We start from the raw sequence: 25,863 nt of genomic DNA on the forward strand, positions 1-25,863 counted from the left end.
TCAGGACATCTGTCCATGAACTGAGAAGGTGGGTCATGCAGCAAGACAACGACCCTAAGCACACAAGCTGTTCTACCAAAGAATGGTTAAAGAAGAATAAAGTTAATGTTTTGGAATGGCCAAGTCAAAGTCCTGACCTTAATCCAATCAAAATGTTGTGGAAGGACCTGAAGCGAGCAGTTCATGTGAAGAAGCCCACCAACATCCCAGAGTTGAAGCTGTTCTGTACAGAGGAATGGGCTAAAATTCCTCCAAGCCGGTGTGCAGGACTGATCAACAGTTACCGGAGACGTTTAGTTGCAGTTACTGCTGCACAAGGGGGTCACAGCAGATACTGAAAGCAAAGGTTCACATACTTTTGCCACTTACAGATATGTAATATTGGATCATTTTCCTCAATAAATAAATGACCAATATTTTTGTCTCATTTGTTTAACTGGGTTCTCTTTATCTACTTTTAGGCCTTGTGTGAAAACCTGATGTTGTTTTAGGTCATATTTATGCAGAAATATAGAAAATTCTAAAGGGTTCACAAACTTTCAAGCACCACTGTAAGTAACTGTGGGGGCTCGAACCTTATTTTCCATTGAGTTGGTCAGTGTAAGTGGGCAATTAATTGATTTCTAATGTGTCTGCCCTTTCTTCATTATGTTACATCTTCAAAATGACATACCTACTATGTTAGTATGTGGCAGGCATAGTAATTGTGCTATTTTGCTAAGAGTCCTAACTTATCTTAGAGGTTCCTGGACGGAGGAACGAAAAGTTCTATGACTGCTGTAAAGAGCCGTACCCCGACATTACCTTTACACTGGTGATGAGGAGGAGAACACTCTACTATGTCCTGAACCTGCTCATCCCCTGTGTGCTCATCTCTATCCTCGCACTACTAGTGTTCCTGTTGCCTGCTGACTCCGGGGAAAAGATCTCTTTGGGTAAAATGCACACATACATACTATGTATAGAAATTTTTCAAAACGCATGACTATGTATAGAAATTTGTTTTATATCCAGTCCCGTCTGAAAGTATTGGAATGGCAAGGTCCATTCTATTCAATATCAAAAGATGAATGAGACAATAGATCAGAATTTTCGCTTTCAGTTCCTGATATTTACTTCTAGATGTGTTAAACAACTTTAAACTTTTTGTTAAACCCACCCGTTATTCATGTGAACAAAAATATTGGAACAAGTGACTGACCAGTATTTCTTGTTACCTACGTAGGTGTGCATGGTTTGATTGTTTAAACAAGTAATAGCTGGGAATGTGTGTTCTTGTGTTGAGCCCTGGGTTTCACCTGTGTAGACTGTATTTGTTATTAAAAAAAAAAAAGGATAAATCAATATGAAGACCAGAGAGCTGTTTATGGGGGGGGAAGCAAGCCATTTTGAAGCAGATAAAAGAATTGATCAGAGGCAATACAACAATTTAGAATGTCCTTAAAAAGAAAGAAACCACTGGTGTACTCGCAACCAGACATCAAACAGGTCGTCCAAGGAAAATAACAGCCATTGATGAACTTAATATTGTGAAGGCTGTGAAGAAAAACCCAAAAACAACAGTGACTTCACCAACAGCCTCCACAGGGTAGGGGTGAAGGTATAACAATCTAGCATTTGAAGAAGACTTCAAGAGCAGAAATAGAATACATTGCCCGGCCCAAAAAAAGTCACCATTTAGATTTAAATAAGCAAATACGTAAGAGCCTTTGATTGGATAATTACTGCAGTGATTAATGTGTTTCAGCTGGCAGCAATTCGTTTAACTCTCACTGATGCAGTGAGTAGCTTCTCATTTCTTAAACAAACGTACCAGAAGATGTCTTCCATGGTCATGGAAAAGATGTTACTGTGTTCTAGGAGGGTCAAATTATTGGCCTGCATCAAGCAAAGAAAACAACTAAGGAGATTACTGAAATTACTGGAATTGGGTTAAGAACTGTCCAACGCATTAGTAAAACCTGGAAGGATAGTGGTGAACCTTCAACTCCATGGAAAAAATGTGGTTGGAAAACAATCCTGACTGACCATGATCAGAGATCACTTAAATGCTTGGTGAAGTCGAATCGTAAAAAATAAATTAATTAACAGTAAAACTCATGGCTATGTTTAATAGTGAAACTAAGAACATTTCCACGCACACACAATGTGATGAGAACTCACAGGATTGGGACTATAAACAGCTGTGTGGCAATTGATTAGTGAGACTAATCTGGAGAAAAGGCTCCAGTTTGCTAGGGAGCAGAAAGATTGCACTCTGGAGCAAGGGAAAAAGGTTATGTGATTTGATAAGTCCAGATTTATTCTATTCCTGAGTGATGGGTGTTTCAGGGTCAGAAGAGAAGCACATGAAGCGATGCATCCATCATGCATAGTGGCCACTGTACAAGCCTCTGGAGACAGTGTTATGATCTGTGGTTGCTTCAGTTAGTCAGGTTGAGGCTCAGCAACATTATGGGGCAATATAATGAAGTCAGCTGACCATCTGAATGAATTGAATGACCAGGTTATCACAGCAATTGATTTTTTTTTCTTCTCTGATGGCACAGGCATAAAATTAGGGCCCAGATTGTGGAAGAGTGGTTTAGGAAGCATGAGTAATCATTTTCACACATGAATTGGCCACCACACAGTCCTGACCTTAACCCCATTGAGAATCTGGGATGTGCTGACCAGTTCTGGTGGTATTACCAATTGTTATGAACACCTAACATGGTCTTCAGCTCTAGTCCCAGCTCTAGTCCATTCCAGATAAAGTCTGATAAGTACTGCATTCTGAGACATTTTGCATCCAGATGTTAACTCGTATGTAAAGTTGTTCCTCAACCCCTGTGACTCAAGTTCTTTTGACCCACTGGATTGGTGATCACTAGGAGTTTGCGGGGGGGTTTGCACTGTTTTTGGTAAGCCCTTGATGCATTCATTCATCATTCATTGTCTGTACCGCTTATCCACTGCACATCACGAGTTAGATGGGGCCAATCCCAGCTGACTTTGGGCAAAAATTGGGGTACACCCTGAACAGGTCACCAGTCTGTTACAGGGCTAACACAGAGAGAAACACAGCCATTCACACTCACATTCACACAATTGGGCAATGGAGATGAGCCAGCTGACCTAATCCACATGTCTTTGAGCTGTGGAAGGAAACTGGAGCACCTGGAGGAAACCTACACAGGCACATGCAAACTCCACAAAGAAAGGCCCCATTCGGCTGTGAGTTTTTGAACCTAGAACCTTCTTGCTGTGCTAACCACTGCACCGCTGTGCCATCGTACCCTTGGAATAATTGTATATCAAATTCCCAAAATGACAGTCAGTTGGTGGCTGCTGCTAGAACTGGCACACGTAGCACTGAATATTATGACACGTCCAAAGTCACTGTTTTGCTTGTTCTAACACTCAGCTGAACGCTTACTGGGGCTATAAATGTGGTGTGTGTTGTAAACCAGACACGCAAGCAGTTATGTAAAGTGTAACTTTGAATATATATAATTTATGTGAAGCTAGAGGTTGTAACTATTAAACCAGCAGCTCAGAGTGCATGTAGTTATGCAAAAGTGACTGAAAAATCAGTCCAAATTTAATTTTGCTTCATAATTCAGTGACTATGTTACCTAAATTTCTTTTTTTTTTCTTAAAAAGTAAAACAGCTTGAACTTACAGATGGAAAAATGCCTGTGATGATGATAATCATAAGACTGAGTCATAAGTTGTTGCGACAGACTGTGTGATGTTTGATCAGACAAATTAGAAATCAGGTAGTTTGGAAAATGGCAAATAAGTTTGACCTCTGAAAATAAGTTTGAGGGCTTTTGACAAGCTTCTTTTAAACCAGAGTAATGAGTGTTAGCCTTCATAAATTACATTTTTAATATCATTTCATCTGTGTTCAAATTCCACAGCTGCTGGAGTGCCAGACCTTGAAATGTGTGTACATACCGTACATATTGTGTACACCGGTGCTTTAAGGGGGGGGGGGGCCTTCGGGGGGCTCAAGCCCCTGGGCCACAGCCAATCAGGGGCCTTGTAATATTAATAAAATAATAAACTGTCGGAATCGTGGGCCTACATTAATGTACGGATAGAAATAAGGTTAGAAATAAATGAGCGCACAGTAGCCTGCTGTAAGAGACATGGTGGATGTGGTTCGCGAAACGAACACCCACAACTGTACCAGAATAAAATGGAACAAAATGTAACGTCACACACGAAAGCGCGCCAAAGACTGCAGACTACTGAGACACAAATTTAGAGGCTTTGAAAGATGAAGCGTTCACATGTTAGCGGGGCGCATAAAAGGAAAAAAAGAGAGAGATGCAGGTAATGATAGAATCATTGCCTAAAGTCACAGACTTTTTTAAGGTAAGGATCACCAATCTGTTCAGAATATCAGCTACTTATCAGTTATCAGCCTACCAGCAGCTAGGCTATGTGCAGCTAGGCTAGATATGCTATGATCTGTCCAACAGTAAAATAAATCAGTTGTGATTTGAATACGTGTCGTGTGATTTGAATTATAATCCTGTTAGTATAATAGCATATTTCGATGGGGATAATAAAATGTCTAAAACGGCATCTACTGAAGAAATTGATGAAAAGATTGTAGCCTATAATGTTCACAGTTCGGGCAGCAGACAGAGTAAGCATACTGAGGGGAATAGCAATACAAAGCTAGCGCATATCCACATTTCTCACTAGCTGTGTTGGGTGTGTTGTTAACCCGTGTGGATTTAAGTGAAATACTTGATAAGTTCTGTGGTCAAGACAACGTTTTAAGGTAAGGACACTTGATTATTAATGTTTGCACGCCGTGGCTTGTTGTTGATGAAAGGCCCACATGATTTTGCCTTATGCAGCTACTGCTAGCATCATGCTTTGAACTAGGTTAAGCTAATTTGCGCTAAAGGATGGGTTTATTGAAGGACTTTGATGTAGCTAGTTTCTTTTTAAAAAATCGTATGCTCAAAACAGTATGCCCGTGTTCATCATGTTTAACTTTTTTCTTGATGGAGTGCGTGAAATATTGTTGCAAGTGGTATTTCGATGCAGTCATGTCAAAAAGGCAGATGAATGCACGGTCTTATTCAAGGAGAAGGAAGACTTGCATGATGCTTGAACATAGATCGGTAAAATAGACCCTAGTAGGACTTGGTTTCGTGTATTTCGGTCTGTAGAGTTATGAGTTTGGCCGCTGTCCATGGTGTTTAAGTTTCATGTGGCCACCAAGCCAAGTACCTTCATCATCATCATCATGTTCCCCTGTCAAAAGTTAAACTCTCTAGGGGTGCTTCTGCTGTAGCAGTTGCAGCAGTTGCTCAAAGTTTGATTTGTCCATCATCATACGTCTTATCTGTTGGGTGTCTATGCCCAGCAGATTTTCCCATTTCGTCCATTTGTAACCATTTTTGTCAAACAGGAGCTGCTTTTGCACTTGGTTATTGCCCATCCGGCAAACGTGAGCAATATATTTTAGTTGTTGTACGTAGCAGGATAGTTTTATATCCTGGGTTCCTGTCAGTTTCCGGAGGTCAGCATTGGACATCTTGTAGCTCCAGTCTATATCTTCATTTGTAGTGTTCTTTTGGTCAGGGGCATTCTTTCGTTTATATCCACCTTTAATCATTTTCCTTAGGAAGCCGTGCCACACTACCTCAATTTTGTGAATTTCACTGGATGATAGTTGCCATGCCTGTGTGCTGTACAGGAGACGAGATCGAACGCATGCCACTAGGAACTTTATACGGGTTTTTAGTAGTATTCGGTGGTCGGTTAGAACGTGTTTCAGTTCATTCCATTTCATGAATGCAGCACTTATCCTAGCATGCAGGAAGTGTGAGGATTCATCACAGCTGCTGACATTATAACCAAGATATTTAAAGGTGCGGACGTTTTTAATATTAGTGCCGCCAAGGGAAATGATACTTGGTTTACATTTGATATCCTCGTTGACGTTAAAAGCCATTGTTTCTGTTTTGACATATGATATTTGTAAACCAAAGCGGGTGTAGGTCTTATCATACAACAGAAGAATATTCTGAAGCTCCTCGATGGATCCAGCGAGTATGGCCTGATCATCTGCGTATAGAATTTCCGTTATGCAACCCTCTCCTGATGCTCGTGCTTTCGTACGCATTTCTCTTGTGGATACCTCATTTGGAATGCAATATCTGAACTTGAAGCCTGTATCTGGGTACAGTTTTGATATCTCATGCTGTGCAATCCTGACAACAAAGTCCATATAGATATTAAAAACTGATGGCGATTCTAGGGCACCTTGTCTTGCAGTGAATATTTGTTTTCATGCCGCTGAGCTATTTTTATGTATTTTATTTTTTAAAAGGACTTGTCTGTAGGTGTGTGTGTTTTATGTTTACAACACATAGGTCTACATTAGCGCACGCGCGCTTGTGTGGTTATCTCTGGCCATGCCCCTGCGTGAAAGTTACGCAGTATCACTGTCCTGTCCGTGGTAATAATCAGAACCGGCTCTGTAATGATAATGCGCGCGTTCTTCTCTCCCTCTGTGGTCGGATGTGTTGAGCGATGTGAGCGTGGGCCTTGCGCAGCTACGCTGAGCCAAACGTAACCTATCGTAGGCTTCTAGGCTAATTACGCGCTTACACTGTAAATGCTTGACACGTATTGCAAATAAAATAAGAGTGTTTTCCTGGCCAACGGTAAGGGTAGGGTTGACAGGTAGCCTATGAGGGGCCTGGGCCACGGGTATTGATAAAGCGCCCCTGATTGTGTATGTGTGTCTATATATATATATATATATATATATATATATATATATATATATATATATATATATATATATATATATATATGTGTGTGTGTGTGTGTGTGTGTGTGTGTGTGTATATTTGTACTGTGTATATAATTGTGACAGTTCGTATGGGTGGGTGGAGCACAGAAGGACGGCAGGCCAGAACTGAGCTCACAAAACTCTTTTTATTGTGACACTTTTCAGCGTTACACTCTCCCAGACACTCAGACAGACGCACACACATCAGTCGTCTGGTTGGGGAGAGAGCTCCCTCTGCTCTCGCTCTCTCTCCTTAAATAGGGCGCGGTCACTGGGGAAGACACACAAACACATTAATTAACATCAGGTGCAGTGATTCTGCCACTTACCTTCCCTGACTCCACCCTCCAGTCACAGACCGACGCTTGACCACGCCCCCACTGCCACATACCCCCACCGCCCGACTCAGTGTATATATATAATTTGACTTTGTACTGAATTGTACATCATGATATTGCTATTTTAAAGCATTTTTAAGGCAGGGCTGCCAGGCTGCAGTCCAGATTTGCTTTTCCCAACACCTAAAATTCAGCCCATGAAGGCAGTGGTTATTAGCTGAGTTAAAGCAGGTGTGTAAGATGACATGCAATGCAGTGTTCTCACCTTCCAATATTGCAACTTTTGATAAGTGAACTTTCATTTTATGCTGTAATTGTGTTAACGCTGGCTGAACTGCGTCATATGTAAATGCTGTGTGTTCGAGTGATTGGGAATTTAATCGGTACAGATGTGGCCAGGGCAAAGAGGAGGGGGGAGAGAAATTCAGCTCATGAAGCAGCAGCCAGGAAGTATTTCACGAGAGAGTGCATAGTCTGTGATGTATCTGTGCAGAGAGGGAAAACACCGTGTACTTTACTAAGAATAGGGTGTATACGCTGGGGAGAAGAGCACAAGATTTCTGTATAAGGATATGAATGTTTTGTGCTGGCTCAAAGAGTTACAGCTTAAAATGGTTATGCTCTGAATACAAATGGAAACACAAATCTAAGCAACAAAAAGAAAATGCTTGTTGAGAAGGAGAGTATTTGTGTCTTTGACCTTGCTGACTTGCTCTAGATTATCTTGTTAATGAGCTGAAATCACTCCATCAGTTTTATCACTTGGACTTCTAGAGGTTTATTGATCCACAGAGTTCATTAAAGATATTTTCAAGCATCTCCAAAAGAGCTGAAGTTCAGCCTTTGCACTCTGTTGGGTTAAACATGTGAGGTGTCAGTCTGACACTCTGGAAATGTCAGAATTGAAATTTTGAAATTGCTTTATATATACGTTCATGGCTACTTTAATAGGAACTTGTTCTTGATTCTAAGATTCCTGTTCTTGGCTGCAGGAGTGGAACCCAGTGTGGTCTTCTGCTCTTGCATGCTGAGATGCTTTTCTGCTCGCCATGGTTGTAAACAGTAATTATATGACTTACTATATCCTTCCTGGCAGCTCGAACCAATCTGGCCATTTTCCTCTGACCTCTCTTATCAACAAGGCGTTTGTTTCCACCCACAGAACTGTTGCTCACTCAATGTTTTTTGGTTTATCGCACCATTCTGTGTAAACTGTAGAGACTGTTGTGTGTGAAAACCCCAGGAGATCAGCAGTTTCTGAAATACTCAAACCAGTCCATTTGGCACCAACACCCATGCCACAGTGAAAGTCACAGAGATCACAATTTTTCCTGTTCTGATGTTTTAAGTGAACATTAACTAAAGCTCTTGATTTGTATCTGCATGAATTTATGCATTGTGCTGCTGTCAAGGGATTGGCTGATTAGATAACTGTATAAAACACCCGGTGTATGAGTGTTCCTGATAACGTGGCTGGGGTGTGTGTGTGTGTGTGTGTGTAATATTTATTTTTTTATTTACACAGTACCGGTCAAAAAGTTGGACACACCTACTCATTCATAGGTTAACGTAAGGAACATATATGGAATTATGTGCTAAACAAAAAAAGTGTAAAAAAACATTCATATTTTAGATTCTTCAAAGTAGCCAGCGTTTCCCTTGATGACGTTTTACACACTATAGGCATTATCTTAACCAGCTTCATGAGGTAGTCACCTGGAATGCTTTTCAGTTATCAGCTGTGCCTCGTCAAAAGTTAATTAGTGCAATTTATTGCATTATTATTGTGTTTGAGACCAAACAGTAAATAATAATAATAATAATAATAATAATACAGTCAATAGCCCTATTCCAAAACTGTAGCAATCCATATTATGTCAAGAACCGCTCAACTAAGTAAAGAGAAACGACATCCATTATTACTTTATTAATTAAAAGACACTTCACGTCTAAAAGTAAAGAAAACCATTGAATTAGAAATCGGTGTGTCCAAAAGTTTGACTGGCCCTCTGAGTCCTTATTTACTACAAATTCACAACAGGTTCTTATCGTAGACCTGCTTGCTATGATGCTGTTTTTGTCATATGAGATTCTGTTTGAAACGAAAACACATTTATGTATTTTATGTTCATATTTTTGGACGGGGGCGTCACGGTGGTGTAGTGGTTAGCGCTGTCGCCCCACAGCAAGAAGGTCCGGGTTCGAGCCCCGTGGCCGGCGAGGGCCTTTCTGTGCGGAGTTTGCATGTTCTCCCCGTGTCCGCGTGGGTTTCCTCCGGGTGCTCCGGTTTCCCCCACAGTCCAAAGACATGCAGGTTAGGTTAACTGGTGACTCTAAATTGACCGTAGGTGTGAATGTGAGTGTGAATGGTTGTCTGTGTCTATGTGTCAGCCCTGTGATGACCTGGCGACTTGTCCAGGGTGTACCCCGCCTTTCGCCCGTAGTCAGCTGGGATAGGCTCCAGCTTGCCTGCGACCCTGTAGAACAGGATAAAGCGGCTAGAGATAATGAGATGAGATGAGATTTTTGGACGGATCAGATTTATCTTATCTACCATTAACATTCAGGATTTACGTTTCCCCATTCAAATGCTTGTCAAAAGTTAATTATATAAACACATGCGCACATACATGTATGTATGTATGTATGTATGTATGTATGTATGTATGTATTTTTTTTTAAATATCTTATCTCTTTTAGGAATCACTGTATTGTTGTCACTGACTGTCTTCATGCTTCTGGTGGCTGAAATCATGCCAGCAACGTCAGATTCAGTGCCTTTGATTGGTAAGTAAAATAGTCCAATAGATGCTCAATTAAACATTTGGAAGTGTGAAAATGTAAGTGACCGCGAAAGCGGCTAAGACAGCTTTTCATCCTCTTCTGTTGAGAAGCGTGATTCCCAGTGCCCTCATTTGTCATTTGAAGCACTGAAAGTCAGCCTCTGTGGACCTCTTCTAAAGAGATTCACATTCAGTCACTCTGAGAAGGACCTGTATTCATTACTTTTTCATGAGACTTTTTGGGAGACAAAAATCTGTTTACTTTTCAAGTTCAGGTTTTTACCGAAGAACACACTGATTATTTAATTGACATTTATTTCAGTGACAAGTTTAAAATAGTCAGTAAGATATACACAGTACAGTAAGATTGAAGTTCCTGGAAATTCCTTAAAAGAATTCACCATCCAGGGTGAAGTCCTGACTTTAGAAATGCTTCATTCTTATGAATTTTATTCTTTCATTCTGTATTTGTATTATTTTAGGGGTCCTTGAATCGTGTGTGTGTGTGTGTGTGTGTGTGTGTGTGTGTGTGTGTGTGTGTGTGTGTGTGTCCGTCCATGTATTCTAGCTCAGTATTTTGTCACCACTATGGTGATTGTTGGGCTGTCAGTCATTGCTACAGTGCCTGTGTTACAGTATCATTACCATGATCCAGAGGGTGGCAAGATGCCAAAGTGGGTAAGTATTTTTCATTCCCCCCCCGCTTGCTCACTTACTCACTAAAAGTACTCTGAGTATAAAGGTGATTTTGTGCTAGGTGAATTGGTTACCCCTCCTCAAACAACTTATACTGGTTCGGAGTTACTTTGGACTGAATCACAGTTCCCTTGTAGGAGAGAACAAGGAGACTTGGGACAGTTTTAATCCCATAAATTACTTTCAACCAATCAGGTTTTAGATGGCATCAGAAGTTAGATGTCCCTGAGAGTAACCGACTTCCTTTGGAGCCATAAAGCTGGACACTTCAGTAAGGTCTGTGCAACTCAAAATTTTTGTAAACCAAAACTTGTATTTTCTACTTTGCAGTCCACCTCCATTCTCTGGTGTAATGTTTGCTAGTGAATTCGGGATTTGTTAAGAAGTAAAGTATGTAGCCTAGAGTTACCATATCTATAGTATTATTAATTCAACTTAAATTCTGGGGGAAAACATTTAAAGATTTTTTTTTTCAAAATGTCCAGATGGGGAGAGTTGGGACAGTTCATCATGTTCCAGGTGTTTTCTTCTCATCTCATCTCATTATCTCTAGCCGCTTTATCCTTCTACAGGGTCGCAGGCAAGCTGGAGCCTATCCCAGCTGACTACGGGCGAAAGGCGGGGTACACCCTGGACAAGTCGCCAGGTCATCACAGGGCCGACACATAGACACAGACAACCATTCACACTCACATTCACACCTACGCTCAATTTAGAGTCACCAGTTAACCTAACCTGCATATCTTTGGACTGTGGGGGAAACCGGAGCACCCGGAGGAAACCCATGCGGACACGGGGAGAACATGCAAACTCCGCACAGAAAGGCCCTCGCCGGCCCCGGGGCTCGAACCCAGGACCTTCTTGCTGTGAGGCGACAGCGCTAACCACTACACCACCGTGCCGCCCAGGTGTTTTCTTGTGGTTTACAAATATAAAATTGTTTAAAATGTATGTTAAAAGTGTGGGCATGTACCTGCATGAGGATTAAACTGATTTCATTCCTTCTTGAGAATAGAACTGTTTTGTCGAGTCAGGTTTTGGTAAACTGACATTTTTCTATCGCTGTACCAGCATTGTGTGTTCATACAGTTATGTTACAAGTTTTGATAATAAATAAAAATTGAACATGTAGACCTAGGTATTTTATTTTTGTTCCATGTCTCCCTGCAAAAAATAATGATAGAAAAAGTGAAGCCTGAAGATCAGTATATGTGACAAGCTGAGAAACTAATGCTGTGGTAAGAGGGTATAGTAAATGCTCTCTCATGCAATATGAATGTGACATGACCTGCAAAGAATTTCACACAATCTACGAAAGCTGAAAACTTGTCCCAAGTCTCCCTGCTCTCCCCTGCTGATTCAGGGTTACCTTGTTCTGATTCAGAGTTAGCTTGTACTGAATCACACTTAACCTTTTACTAATTCATTAGTTGTATTGATTCAGTGTTACCCTGTACTGATTTAGAATTGCCAAGTACTGATTTATATTTCATATTTATATTCATATACAGTACCTTAGATTGATTCAGATAGTCACAATGTGGCTTTTGTGAAGCTGCAAATGTTATTGTTTTAGCCCCAAACCAAATTTTTGGTTCAGCTATTCTTAGGCTTTTTATTGAATTTAACATACCACCACAATTCCTCAACTGCACATTTAAACTGTTCATACAGCATCGTTGACCTACATTAGTTTTTATTATCTTAAAATTTGAGACAATTTAGAGCACATTATTTGTTCACTAAATTAGTGTTTGTCATGCCTCATGTCCTGCCTGATTCAGTCCCTGTGTTATCTTGCTGTTGTGTGTAGATGCGTGTGGTGCTGCTAAACTGGTGTGCCTGGTTCCTGCGTATGCAACACCCAGGTAAGCATCAGGTCCGCTCAGCCTGCCACAACAAACCTCTTCACAGAGGCAGTGTGTCCAGTGTTGAGCTGTGTGTTGACCAGAGGACAATGAAGACCTCGAACACCAACACACACTACGTCGATTTCGGGGGCACAGACGAAGTTCGCTGCTCCAGCTCAGCTGAGTCGGGACTGATTTGTGGTCGCTTTACACAAGCCAATGAAGAGGAGGTATTGCTGTCAGGGGCCACATTGGCACCATTAGGAGCCAGGGTCAGAGACGGGCACACCAGAGGTATTGTAGAAGGGCATGGAGTGACTGATTTAGCAAAGATTTTAGAGGAAGTGAGGTATATCACAAGGAGATTTCAAAACCGAGATGAAGATGAAAGCATGCGCAGTGAGTGGAAGTTCGCAGCAGCAGTTATCGATCGTATGTGTCTAATGGCGTTCTCGTTCTTCACAATACTCTGCACTTTTGGCATTCTTATGTCCGCTCCTAACTTTGTGGAGGCGATCTCGAAAGACTTCAGTTAGTAGAAAGAGCCATATACACTCATACACTCAGACTTATTTTGAGTTTTTCTTATACACGCACTACTACGGTTTTGTAAAACACCGTTACTAACACAATACTAACAGGAGCAGTCAGTGAAAGTGTTTTTTTTGTGACTAGTGGGTTTATACATACAGGTGAAAAACATGCAGGTTCAAATGCAGTATTTTTCAAAATAATCTCTAGTACCACATCTGTGCATATGTACCACATGCTGCAAATGTCCGAGGACCGTTGGATGTGACTGTATAGCAGCCCTGTAATGTATTTGCATCCCATCCAGAGTGTATTCCTGCCTCACACCCAGGGTTTCTGGGATGGGCTCCATATCCATCACAAACCTGACAACAATAAAGCAGTTCCTGAAGATGAATAAATTAATTACTGTATAGCACAAATTGAAGACGATGACCACTGCACTGTAATAATTAGCCTGAGATGGACATGAGAGAAATTACAGATTACAAAACTGTACAAATTCAGAGATTAATGTGCAAACACAGAGTAATCACACACTACAGATAATAAATAATAATAATAGTAATAATAAGTTACATTTATATAGCGCCTTTCTCAAACTCAAGGTCCCGGAGGAAACCCACGCGGACACGGGGAGAATATGCAAACTCCGCACAGAAAGGCCCTCGCCGGCCACGGGGCTCGAACCCGGACCTTCTTGTTGTGAGGCGACAGCGCTAACCACTACACCACCGTGCCGCCTTTATATAGCGCCTTTCTCAAACTCAAGGTCACTTTACATAGGTCAAAGAAAACAGCACAAAAAAAAACAAAGGAGTTGCTAAAGAGTGGTGAGTTTATGCACTGGTGGAGAAATGTTCATGAAACAGAAAGGTTTTGAGATGAGATTTGAAGAAAGGAAGGGAAGAGGAGTCATGGAGGGGTTGAGGAAGGGAATTCCAGAGCTTGGGGGCCATGGAACTGAAGGACCTGCCACCCAGGGTAGAGAGTCTAGTGCGAGGAACGGCAAGGAGATTATAGCTAGAGGATCTGAGAGAGTAGGATGGAGTATAAGGGTTCAGGAGATCACAGATGTAAGAAGGAGCAAGGTTATGGAGAGCTTTGAAGGTGAGTAGTATGATTTTATATTTAATTCTGGACAGAACAGATAGCCAGTGAAGCTGAGAAAGAATGGGGGTGATATGAGCAGATGGTTTGGTATGGGTGATGAGTCTCACTGCAGAGTTCTGAATGTATTGTAATCTTTGAAGGGATTTAGTAGGGAGGCCAATGAGAAGGGAGTTACAATAATCTAAGCAGGACATAATGAAGGAGTGGACCAAAGTTTGAGCATCACTAGTGGAAAGAAAGGGGCGAAGGCAGGCAATGTTCCAGAGCTGGAAGAAAGGAGTTTTGGTGAGGAATTTAATGTGGGAATCAAAGCTGAGTGAGGGGTCAGGCAATATTCCAAGATTTCTAACAACAGGTGAAGATTTAAATGTACTGTTGATGTTCAGACTGAAACTGGAGGATTTGGACAATGAAGATTTGGGGCCGATAAGCATGATTTCTGTTTTATCTGTGTTAAGTTTTAGAAAATTATTCTGCATCCACAACTTTAGGTCTGATAGACAGTCATTGAGGGAACTTGGAGGGGGGTCAGCGGGGGAGGATGTAGTGAGATATAATTGAATGTCATCAGCGTAGCAATGGAAGTTAAGACCATGGTTACGAATAATTTGGCCAAGGGGCAGGATGTATATAAGGAAAAGGAGGGGCCCAAGAACAGACCCCTGGGGGACACCACAAGTACTAGGGGACATGGAGGACTTATGTAGACCCAGTGTGACAAACTGTTGTCTGTTGGTGAGGTACACTGCAAAAAACTGACTTTGAGGAGAAAATTCCTTACTACTAGTGAAATTCTCTTGCTGCATGGACAGATCATTTTACTTGACAAGACATCTTGGTTACAATCTAGAACTCGTCATCTTCCGCTTATCCGGGGCAGGGTTGCGGAGGCAGCAGTCTGAGCATGGAAGCCCAAACTTCCCTTTCCCCAGACACCTCGGCCAGCTCCTCGGGAAGAACACCGAGGCGTTCCCAGGCCAGCTGAGAGACAGTCCCTCCAGCATGTCCTGGGTCTTCCCCGGGGCCTCCTCCCGGGGGGACATGCCTGGAACACCTCCCCAGGGAGGCATCCAGGAGGCATCCGAAAGAGCCACCTCAGCTGAGCCTGAGCCACCTCAGCTGATTCATCTCGATGTGGAGGAGCAGCGGCTCTACTCCGAGCTCCTCCCGAGTGACTGTGCTTCTCACCCTATCTCTAAGGGAGCACCCAGCCACCCTGCGAAGGAAACTCATTTCGGCCGCTTGTATCCGCGATCTTGTTCTTTCGGTCATTACCCAAAGCTCATGACCATAGGTGAGAGTCGGAACGTAGATTGACCGGTAAATTGAGAGCTTCGCCTTTTGGCTCAGCTCCTTCACCACAACGGACCAGTAAAGCGACCGCATCACTGCGGAAGCCGCACCGATCTGCCTGTCGATCTCACGCTCTATCCTTCCCTCACTCGTGAACAAGATCCCGAGATACTTAAACTCCTCCACTTGAGGCAGGACTTCTCCACCAACCTGGAGAGGGCAAGCCACCCTTTTCCGGTCGAGAACCATGGCCTCGGACTTGGAGGTGCTGATTCTCATCCCAGCTGCTTCACACTTGACTGCAAACCGCCCCAGTGCATGCTGAAGGTCCTGGTTTGAAGACGCCAACAGGACAACATCATCTGCAAAAAGCAGAGATGAAATCCTGTGGTTCCCAAACAGGATTCCTTCCGGCCCCTGGCTGCACCTAGAAATTCTGTCCATAAAAATTATGAACAGAACCGGTGACAAAGGGCAGCCCTGCCGGAGTCCAACATGCACTGAGAACAGGTCTGACTTACTGCCGGCAATGCGAACCAGACTCCTGCTCCGTTCGTACAGGGACCGGACAGCCCTTAGCAAAAGAGCCCCGAACCCCATACTCCCAAAGCACCCCCCACAGAATACCATGAGGGACATGGTCGAATGCCTTCTCCAGATCCACAAAGCACATGTCGACTGGTTGGGCAAACTCCCATGAACCCTCGAGCACCCTATGAAGGGTATAGAGCTGGTCCAGTGTTCCGCAACCAGGACGAAAACCGCATTGTTCCTCCTGGATCCGAGGTTCGACTATTGGCCGAATTCTCCTCTCCAGTACCCTGGAGTAAACCTTCCCTGGGAGGCTGAGAAGTGTGATTCCCCTATAATTGGAGCACACTCTCCGGTCCCGTTTCTTAAAAAGAGGGACCACCACCCCAGTCTGCCACTCCAGAGGCACTGTTCCCAACTGCCACGCGATGTTGCAGAGGCATGTCAGCCAAGACAGCCCCACAACATCCAGAGACTTGAGATACTGAGGGCGGATCTCATCCACCCCTGGTGCCTTGCCACTGAGGAGCTTACTAACCACCTCAGTGACTTCAGCTTGGGTAATGGATGAGTCCACTCCTGAGTCATGAGCCTCCACTTCCTCAATGGAAGACGTGACGGTAGGATTGAGGAGATCCTCGAAGTATTCCTTCCACTGCCTGACAATGTCCCCAGTCGAGGTCAAAAGCTCCCCACCCGCACTGTAAACAGTGTTGGCAGAGTACTGTTTCCCCCTCCTGAGGCGCCGGACGGTTTGCCAGAATTTCTTCAAGGCCGACCGATAGTCCTCCTCCATGGCCTCACCGAACTCCTCCCAGTTCCGAGTTTTTACCTCCGCAACTGCCCGAGCTGTGGCATGCCTGGCCTGACGATACCCGTCAGCTGCCTCAGGAGTCCCGGAGGCCAACATGGCCCGATAGGACTCCTTCTTCAGCTTGACGGCATCCCTTACTTCCGGTGTCCACCACTGGGTTCGGGGATTGCCACCGCGACAGGCACCGGAGACCTTGAGACCATAGCTCCGAACAGCCGCATCGACAATGGAGGCAGAGAACATGGTCCACTCAGACTCAATGTCCCCCACCTCCCTCGGAAGCTGGGAGAAGCTCTCCCAGAGGTGGGAGTTAAAGACCTCCCCGACAGAGTGCTCGGCCAGACGTTCCCAGCAGACCCTCACCATACATTTGGGCCTGCCAGGTCTGTCCGGCTTCCTCCTCCGCCAGCGGATCCAACTCACCACCAGGTGGTGATCAGTTGACAGCTCAGCCCCTCTCTTCACCCGAGTGTCCAAGACATAGGGCCGGAGAGCCGGTGAAACGACAACAAAGTCGATCATCGACCTCCGACCTAAGGTGTCCTGGTGCCACGTGCACTTATGGACACCCCTATGCTCGAACATGGTGTTCGTTATGGACAAACCGTGACTAGCACAGAAGTCCAATAACAAAACACCGCTCGGGTTCAGATTGGGGAGGCCGTTCCTCCCAATCACTCCCCTCCAGGTGTCGCTGTTGTCACCCACGTGAGCGTTGAAGTCCCCCAGTAGAACAATGGAGTCCCCAGTCTGAGCACCTCTCAGTACCTCTCCCAGGGACTCCAAGAAGGCTGGATACTCTATACAGCTATTCGGCCCGTAGGCACAAACAACAGCAAGAGCCCTCTCCCTGATCCGAAGGCGCAGAGACGCGACCCTCTCGTTCACTGGGGTAAACTCCAACACATGGCGGCTGAGCTGGGGAGCTATAAGCAAGCCCACACCGGCCCTCCGCCGCTCACCATGGGCGACTCCAGAGAAGTGGAGAGTCCAGCCCCTTTCGAGGAGCTGGGTTCTGGAGCCCAAGCTGTGCCGTGGAGGTGAGCCTGACTATCTCTAGCCTGTACCTCTCAACCTCCCGCACAAGCTCAGGCTCTTTCCCCCCCAGCGAAATGACATTCCATGTCCCAACAGCTAGCCGCTGTGTTCGGGGATCAGGTCATCGAGGCCCCTGCCTTTGACTGCCGCCCAATCCACACTGCACCAGCCCCCTACTGCTACCTCTGTGGGTGGTGAACCCACAGGAGGTCAGGCCCACGTCACCGCTTCGGGCTGAGCCCGGCCGGGCCCCGTGAGCAAAGGCTCGGCCACCAGGCGCTTGCATATGAGCCCCAACCCCAGGCCTGGCTCCAGGGTGGGGCCCCGGCTGCACCATACCGGGCGACGTCACGGTCCTTGATTGAGTGTTATCCATAAGGGGTTTTGGTGAACTGCTCTTGGTCTGACCTGTCACCTAGGACCTGTCTGCCTTGGGAGACCCTAACAGGGGCGTAATGCCCCCGACAACATAGCTCCTAGGATCATTCAAGCCCACAGACCCCTCCACCACAATAAGGTGGCAGTTCTAGGAGGGGACAATCTAGAACTAGTTTTAATAATGTCAGAGTTGGTGTCTTGTATTCTTCTAATAGAAAATAGTAGATTGTTTCAACTATATTCAAGATATTCTAACTTGCTAAGATATAATTTTTGCAGTGTAGAAGAACACAAGACACCAACTCTGACATTATTAAAACTAGTTCTAGATTGTAACCAACTTATTCTAAGATGTCTTGTCAAGTAAAATGATCTGTCCATGCAGCAAGATAATTTCACTCAGGAATTTTCTCCTCAAATTCAATTTTTTGCAGTGTAGGACCGAAACCATTGGAGGGCTATGTCTGTGCTACCAATATCTGACAGATGGGAGATGAGTGTGTCATGATTGATGGTGTCAAATGCAGCAGATAAGTCAAGGAGAATGAGAATGTTAAGTGAACCACTATCAGCAGACAGGAGGAGGTCATTTACCACTCGCAGGACAGCAGTCTCTGTACTGCGATGTGCGTGGAAACCAGATTGAAAGGGCTCATACAGATTGTTTTCAATGAAAAAGGAATGAAGTTGTGAAGCAGCCACTCCAGTATTTTTGCTAAAAAGGGGAGGTTGGAGATCGGTCGATAATTGGACAGAGAGGTTGGATCTAAATCAGGCTTCTTTAAAATGGGAGTAACTGCAGCCGTTTTGAGGGCAGTGGGAAGATCACCAGAGTTGAGGCATGAATTAACCAACAATGCAATTGGTTCACAGATGATTGTGGAGCATGCCTTGAGTACAAGAGTAGGGGCAGGGGCAAGCTGACATAAGGTGGAGTTAGACTTAATGATGATATTAGAGACAGAAAGGGAGTCAACAGTTGTGAAGTGGATGAGTTTAGGGCCCGGGGAGGAGAATAGGGCGAGAGAAATGGAGCAGGAGGTTGAAAGCACTGGTAAATTTGGTTAATTTTGTCTTCAAAGAAATTTAAGAAAGCCTGACACTGTTCAGCTGTCTTGGGGCAAGCTGCCACAGGAGGTTTGAGAAGTTTATCAACGGTCCTAAAGAGCGTTTTCAGCTTAGACTTAGGACCGCTTATGATTGATGAGTAGTAGTTAGAACGGGCAGCATTTAAGGCATCCCTATACTTATGAACGTGTTCAGTGTAAAGCAACGAGTAGACAGTAAGACTGGTTTTCTTGTGCAAGCGCTCAAGATGTCAGCCAGTGGCCTTCATTACTCTGAACTCAGGGGTGAACCAGGGACAAGTGCAGCTGGCAGGAACAAACCTATTCTTTACAGGGGCTAAGTCATCCAGCAAGCTAGAAAGAGTGTCATTGTAAATGGCAACCAGATTGTCAGGGGAGGAGAGCTCATCATGTGGATCAAACAAGGATGATGCCTGTATAGAAGCAGCAAAGAGGTTGTGATTAATAGACCTAATATTCCAGTAGGTAACAGATGTTTTCTTAAAGGTGGGAGGAGAATTGATAGTATGGAAGCTGCAGACAATGAGCTTATGATCAGAGATACCAGAGACAGAGATGTCATTTAGACCAGTGGAACAAAGCAGGTCAAGAGTGTGACCTTGATTGTGAGTGGGGAAGTCACCATGCTGCATCAGGTTAAAACAATCCAAAACAGAAATGAACTCCAAAGTATAAGAACATTTTGGTATCAACATGGATGTTAAAGTCACCAAGCATAATTACAGCAGGACAAAGAGGTGAGATAACTGTGAGGAGTTCATTCAATTCAGACAAAAAAAAAAAATTGCCAGATGGTTTAGGGGGCCGATAAACTAACAGCAGCATTAGGGGAGGGGTTGAAACAATCTTTAAAACAACGTATTCAAAAGATGTCACACTGAATAGTGTTAGTTCTTTAACAGTCAGATCCGAGCAATACACAACAGATGTGGTAAATAGAGATTTTGTTGAAGAACCACAGAACTGTCATTTTATAGGAAACATAAACCTTCTACTTCTCAGTCACATAAATATTAGTGTCATAGTGTTAGTGTTCTCTCGCTGTTTAATATTGATGTCACTGTGTGTTCTTGTAGGTTTGTGAATTCTCAAGGTAGGTTTCATAATGATGGAAATGGCTAGCATAGTGTCGGTGTTTCTGTATATATGTAAATTCACGAGTTAAAGCACTCCTAAACATAGCACAAGTTCTCTTTCACTGTCTTTATACAGTATGTCTGACATTTTCATTGTTTGCAAAGCACTCCAAGAGGAATTGCCATATACACTTAGAGATAAAACCTACTGAATTCCTGGGGTCTAATTTAATCACATTTATTGCCACAATTCAAAAATGATACAGAAGAGCAATAAATAAGGAAACCTAATCTTTGTATTTAAGGATTTCTAGACTCTCAGATTGTCATGGGGTGATAAATAGCCGATGCCCTTGTTTGGTAAACCAGTTGCTAAACTGTAAGTCACTTCTTTTAGCTGTTCTCGTATGTTCGGGGTTGCCACAGTGGATCTGTTCTGCATATTTGATTTGGCATAGCTTTTACACCGGATGCCCTTCCTGACACAACCCTCCCCAATCTATCCGGGCTTAAGACCAGCACTAAGTACGCACTGGCTTGTACACCCCTAGTGGCTGGGTATTTTACCTTATCTGCATTTCTTTGAATGGTGGGGGAAACCAGAGCACCCTGAGGAAACCCAGGCAGAATACACAAACTCCTCACAGAAAGGACCCCCCATCAGCTGTGAGGTTCAAACCTGGAGCGTTCTTGCTGTGAGGCGTCAGTGCTAACCACTACACCACCGTGCCGCCCCTAAACTGTAAGTCACTGTATCCCTAAATTTGTCTCACAGTGGGTATTAGACGACTGGTATACTGTATATTAGACAAATATATGTTGTACCTAATTAGAGGGACCCACATCTGTATTTTCTACTTAGAGCTAGAATTTATTCCAATAAAATACACATTTCACATGACCCCATTTCTTACTTAGATTCCTATTTTATGCTTATGTTTTTGTAGAATATTTCTTAAATCTTCTTTTAATAGAACTTTATACAGGATGTTCAAACGTATGACACCCCCCACACACACACACAAAGTATAGTGCCTTGCAAAAGTATTCATCCCCCTTAGTATTTGTCCTGTTTTGTTGCATTACAAGCTGGAATTAAAATGGATTTTTTGAGGGTAAGCACCATTTGATTTACACAACATGCCTGCCACTTTAAAAGGTGAAAATTGTTGCTTTATTGTGACACAAACAATAATTAAGATGAAAAAACAGAAATCTGGAGTGTGCATAGGTATTCACCTCCCTCAAAGTCAATACTTTGCAGAGCCACCTTTTGCTACAATTACAGCTGCAAATCTCTTGGGGTATGTCTCTATTAGCTTAGCACATCTAGCCACTGGGATTTTTGCCCATTCCTCAAGGCAAAACTGCTTCAACTCCAAGTTAGATGGGTTGCATTGGTGTTACAGCAATCTTCAAGTTATGCCACAGATTCTCAATTGGATTGAGGTCTGGGCTTTCACTAGGCCATTCCAAGACATTTAAATGTTTCCCTTTAAACCACTCCAGTGTAGCTTTAGCAGTATGTTTAGGGTCATTGTCCTGCTGGACCGTGAACCTTCATCCCAGTCTCAAACCTCTGGCTGACTCAAACAGGTTTTCCTCCAGAATTGCCCTGCATTTAGTGCCATCCATCTTTCCTTCAGTCCTGACCAGCTTTCCTGTCCCTGCAGATGAAAAATATCCCCACAGCATGATGCTACCACCACCATGCTTCATTGTAGGGATGGTGTTCTCAGAGTGTTGGGTTTGCACCACACATGGCGTTTCCCATGATGGCCAAAAAGTTCAATTTTTGTCTCATTTGACCAGAGAACCTTCTTCCATGTGTTTGAGGAGTCTGCCACATGCTGTTAGACAAACTCCAAACGTGTTTTCTTCAGCAATGGCTTTTTTTTCTGGCCTCTCTTCCAAAGCCCTGCTCTGTAGAGTGGAGTGTCACATCATGTGACAGATCATGTGACACTTTGATTGCATACAGGTGGATCTTAATCAACTAATTATGTGACTTATGAAGTGAATTGGTTGGACCAGCTCTTATTTAGGGGTTTCACATAAAAGGGGGTGAATACCTATGCACACTCCAGATTTCTGTTTTTCATCTTATTGTTTGTGTCACAATAAAAAAAAAACAATTTTCACCTTTAAAGTGGTAGGCATGTTGTGTAAATCAAATGGTGCTAACCCCCCAAAAATCCATTTTAATTACAGCTTGTAATGCGACAAAACAGGACAAACACCAAGGGGGATGAATACTTTTGCAAGGCACTGTATATACGGTACTATATGGACACTTTTCCACTTCTTATGCTGTGTATCTAATTCTTTCTTTTTAGCACTGTCTTGAATAATAAATGAATAAAATACCTTATGACACAGTGTAAATAAACAGTCTGATTTTACTAATGATGTCTACAAATCCAATCCGGCAAAGAAGAATCCCAGCTGTCAGAGACTTACAAGAACATTCACAAGTGTATTCGGAAAGTCTCGGAGTGTTTGTATGTTAATAAAAATAAAATTTCTCTTCGAAAGATGTTATTTTTTTGTAATGTGCTTCATAATGTTCCCTTTTATACATAAAAGCTAATCATATGGAAATGTTTGTTTTAATACTCCTATAACTAAAAATGTTGCATTTTAAGAGCCCAAGTTCTCAGAAAACTTGACTTGAGTTAAAACCTCATGCATCTGGTTGTCTATTGCTGTTTTGTGTGCCCTTTACAAATAAATGTATTTTTCTAAATGTCAGATGATATGCTTCTGTGAACCTTTTGTATTCTTTGTGTTCAAAGCCCGAGCTAAAGGTCATGTGTTCTTCACTATAGCGGTAACCTTAATATTCTTGTGTGTGTATACATACTGTATTATCTGTGTCTCTGGTACTCATGTCCAATAGTGCAACAGTGTGGAGACCTGGAGAATCTGGATCAATGCATTCTTATGAAGATGAAGTATTTATCTCATCTACTGATCATCATCTTGAATAAGGTCAGAGTCCGTGAGAAGCCACCTCTTCCTGTCATTCTGTCCCTGTTAAGACACTTCAAAGTACAACAGGACATATAGACACTTAGCAAAGAAGATGTCTTTATCAGGAATAATATATCAGGGAGATTTGCAGATTTACATTCAGAAGCATAAAGTAAAGCATTCAGCCTTGTACGCTGGACTTCAGTGTGTGTGTGTGTGCGTGTATATATACACACACACAGTGGTGCTTGAAAGTTTGTGAACCCTTTAGAATTTTCTATATTTCTGCATAAATATGATCGAAAACATCATCAGATTTTCACACAAGTCCTAAAAGTAGATAAAGAGAACCCAGTTAAACAAATGAGACAAAAATATTATACTTGGTCATTTATTTATTGAGGAAAATGATCCAATATTACATATCTGTGAGTGGCAAAAGTATGTGAACCTCTAGGATTAGCAGTTCATTTGAAGGTGAAATTAGAGTCAGGTGTTTTCAATCAATGGGATGACAATCAGGTGTGAGTGGGCACCCTGTTTTATTTCAAGAACAGGGATCTATCAAAGTCTGATCTTCACAACACCTGTTTGTGGAAGTGTATCATGGCACGAACAAAGGAGATTTCTGAGGACCTCAGAATAAGCGTTGTTGATGCTCATCAGGCTGGAAAAGGTTACAAAACCATCTCTAAAGAGTTTGGACTCCACCAATCCACAGTCAGACAGACTGTGTACAAATGGAGGAAATTCAAGACCATTGTTACCCTCCCCAGGAGTGGTTGACCAACAAAGATCACTCCAAGAGCAAGGCATGTAATAGTCTGCAAGGTCTCAAAGGACCCCAGGGTAACTTCTAAACAACTGAAGGCCTCTCTCACATTGGCTAATGTTAATGTTCATGAGTCCACCATCAGGAGAACACTGATCAACAATGGTGTGCATGGCAGGGTTGCAAGGAGAAAGCCACTGCTCTCCAAAAAGAACATTGCTGCTCGTCTGCAGTTTGCTAAAGATCATGTGGACAAGCCAGAAGGCTACTGGAAAAATGTTTTGTGGATGGATGAGACCAAAATAGAACTTTTTGGTTTAAATGAGAAGTGTTATGTTTGGAGAAAGGAAAACACTGCATTCCAGCATAAGAACCTTATCCCATCTGTGAAACATGGTGGTGGTAGTATCATGGTTTGGGCCTGTTTTGCTGCATCTGAGCCAGGACGGCTTGCCATCATTGATGGAACAATGAATTCTGAATTACACCAGCGAATTCTAAAGGAAAATGTCAGAACATCTGTCCATGAACTGAATCTCAAGAGAAGGTGGGCACGGCGTATTCTCCCCGTGTCTGCGTGGGTTTCCTCCAGGTGCTCCGGTTTCCCCCACAGTCCAAACACATGCAGGTTAGGTTAACTGGTGACTCTAAATTGACTGTAGGTGTGAATGTGAGTGTGAATGGTTGTCTGTGTCTATGTGTCAGCCCTGTGATGACCTGGCGACTTGTCCAGGGTGTACCCCGCCTTTCACCCGTAGTCAGCTGGGATAGGCTCCAGCTTGCCTGCGACCCTGTAGAACAGGATAAAGCGGCTACAGATAATGAGATGAGACATTTAGAGATGACATAACAATTCCCCAGAACATGAACGCTAGAATACAGTGCTTTTCATTTTTAGTGAGTGCAGTTGTATGAATGATCATCTCCTTTCATCCATGAGAGGTCTGATACATATAGGCCATAAAGCAGAGATTAAACTATCAAATGGGGAGCCAAGATGAAGTCGGAGTTAAAAGTTTGGGCGCCAGGATGACAGATTGGCAGAAGCACTGTCTCTTCACCCAGTAAATGTTCTGCCAATTGTTGCTAATTTTTTTTTTTAGTAAATCCTGAATGGTAGATAGGATAAATATGATGCATCCAAAAATATGTCTCATCTCATTATCTGTAGCTGCTTTATCCTGTTCTACAGGGTCGCAGGCAAGCTGGAGCCTATCCCAGCTGACTACGGGCGAAAGGCGGGGTACACCCTGGACAAGTCGCCAGGTCATCACAGGGCCAAAAATATGTATTATTTGAAAAAGCTACAACCCCGATTCCAAAAAAGTTGGGACAAAGTACAAATTGTAAATAAAAACGGAATGCACAAAAACACCAGGAATGGGAGAAAATTTGTAAGACACCATCTAAATTAGAGGAAATGTTGTGGTCATTTTCAGAGGACAAGTAAAAACAAAAAAAAAAGGGGGTTATATCAAAAATCTATAAAGCACTACAACACGAATCTAATGATAATAACTTTGACATCAAAGAAAAATGGGAGCTGGAAGCCAACATTATAATATCAGAAGAAGAATGCGAGGAAACATTTAAAGAGGGACACAAACTAACAGCCTAACATGGAGGGAATTCGATTGGAAAGTAAAAATACACTACTTCAACACCCCGTTTATTACATCAAAATATAGCAATAAAACTGATTTATGCTGGAGGGAGTGTGGAGCGGTGGGTGATACCACCCATATATTCTGGGATTGCCCAAAAATAAAAGATTTCTG

The 25,863-nt window shown here is 43.1% G+C and overlaps 1 protein-coding gene across 1 annotated transcript in view; it reads left to right on the forward strand.

The window, feature by feature from the left end:
• LOC132873317 (neuronal acetylcholine receptor subunit alpha-7) overlaps positions 1–13,259 on the forward strand; it is a 60,189-nt gene extending 46,930 nt beyond the window's left edge. Inside the window, exons 7-10 of the mRNA XM_060908731.1 lie at positions 741–935; positions 9,850–9,936; positions 10,501–10,610; positions 12,442–13,259. Of these exons, the coding sequence (XP_060764714.1) occupies positions 741–935; positions 9,850–9,936; positions 10,501–10,610; positions 12,442–13,014 (965 nt within the window). The 3' untranslated portion in view covers positions 13,015–13,259. The remainder of the gene's footprint in view (positions 1–740; positions 936–9,849; positions 9,937–10,500; positions 10,611–12,441) is intronic.
• The last annotated feature ends 12,604 nt before the right edge of the window (positions 13,260–25,863 follow it).

The sequence above is a fragment of the Neoarius graeffei genome, chromosome 2 (assembly GCF_027579695.1).
Source record: "Neoarius graeffei isolate fNeoGra1 chromosome 2, fNeoGra1.pri, whole genome shotgun sequence".
Taxonomy (NCBI): Eukaryota; Metazoa; Chordata; class Actinopteri; order Siluriformes; family Ariidae; genus Neoarius; species Neoarius graeffei.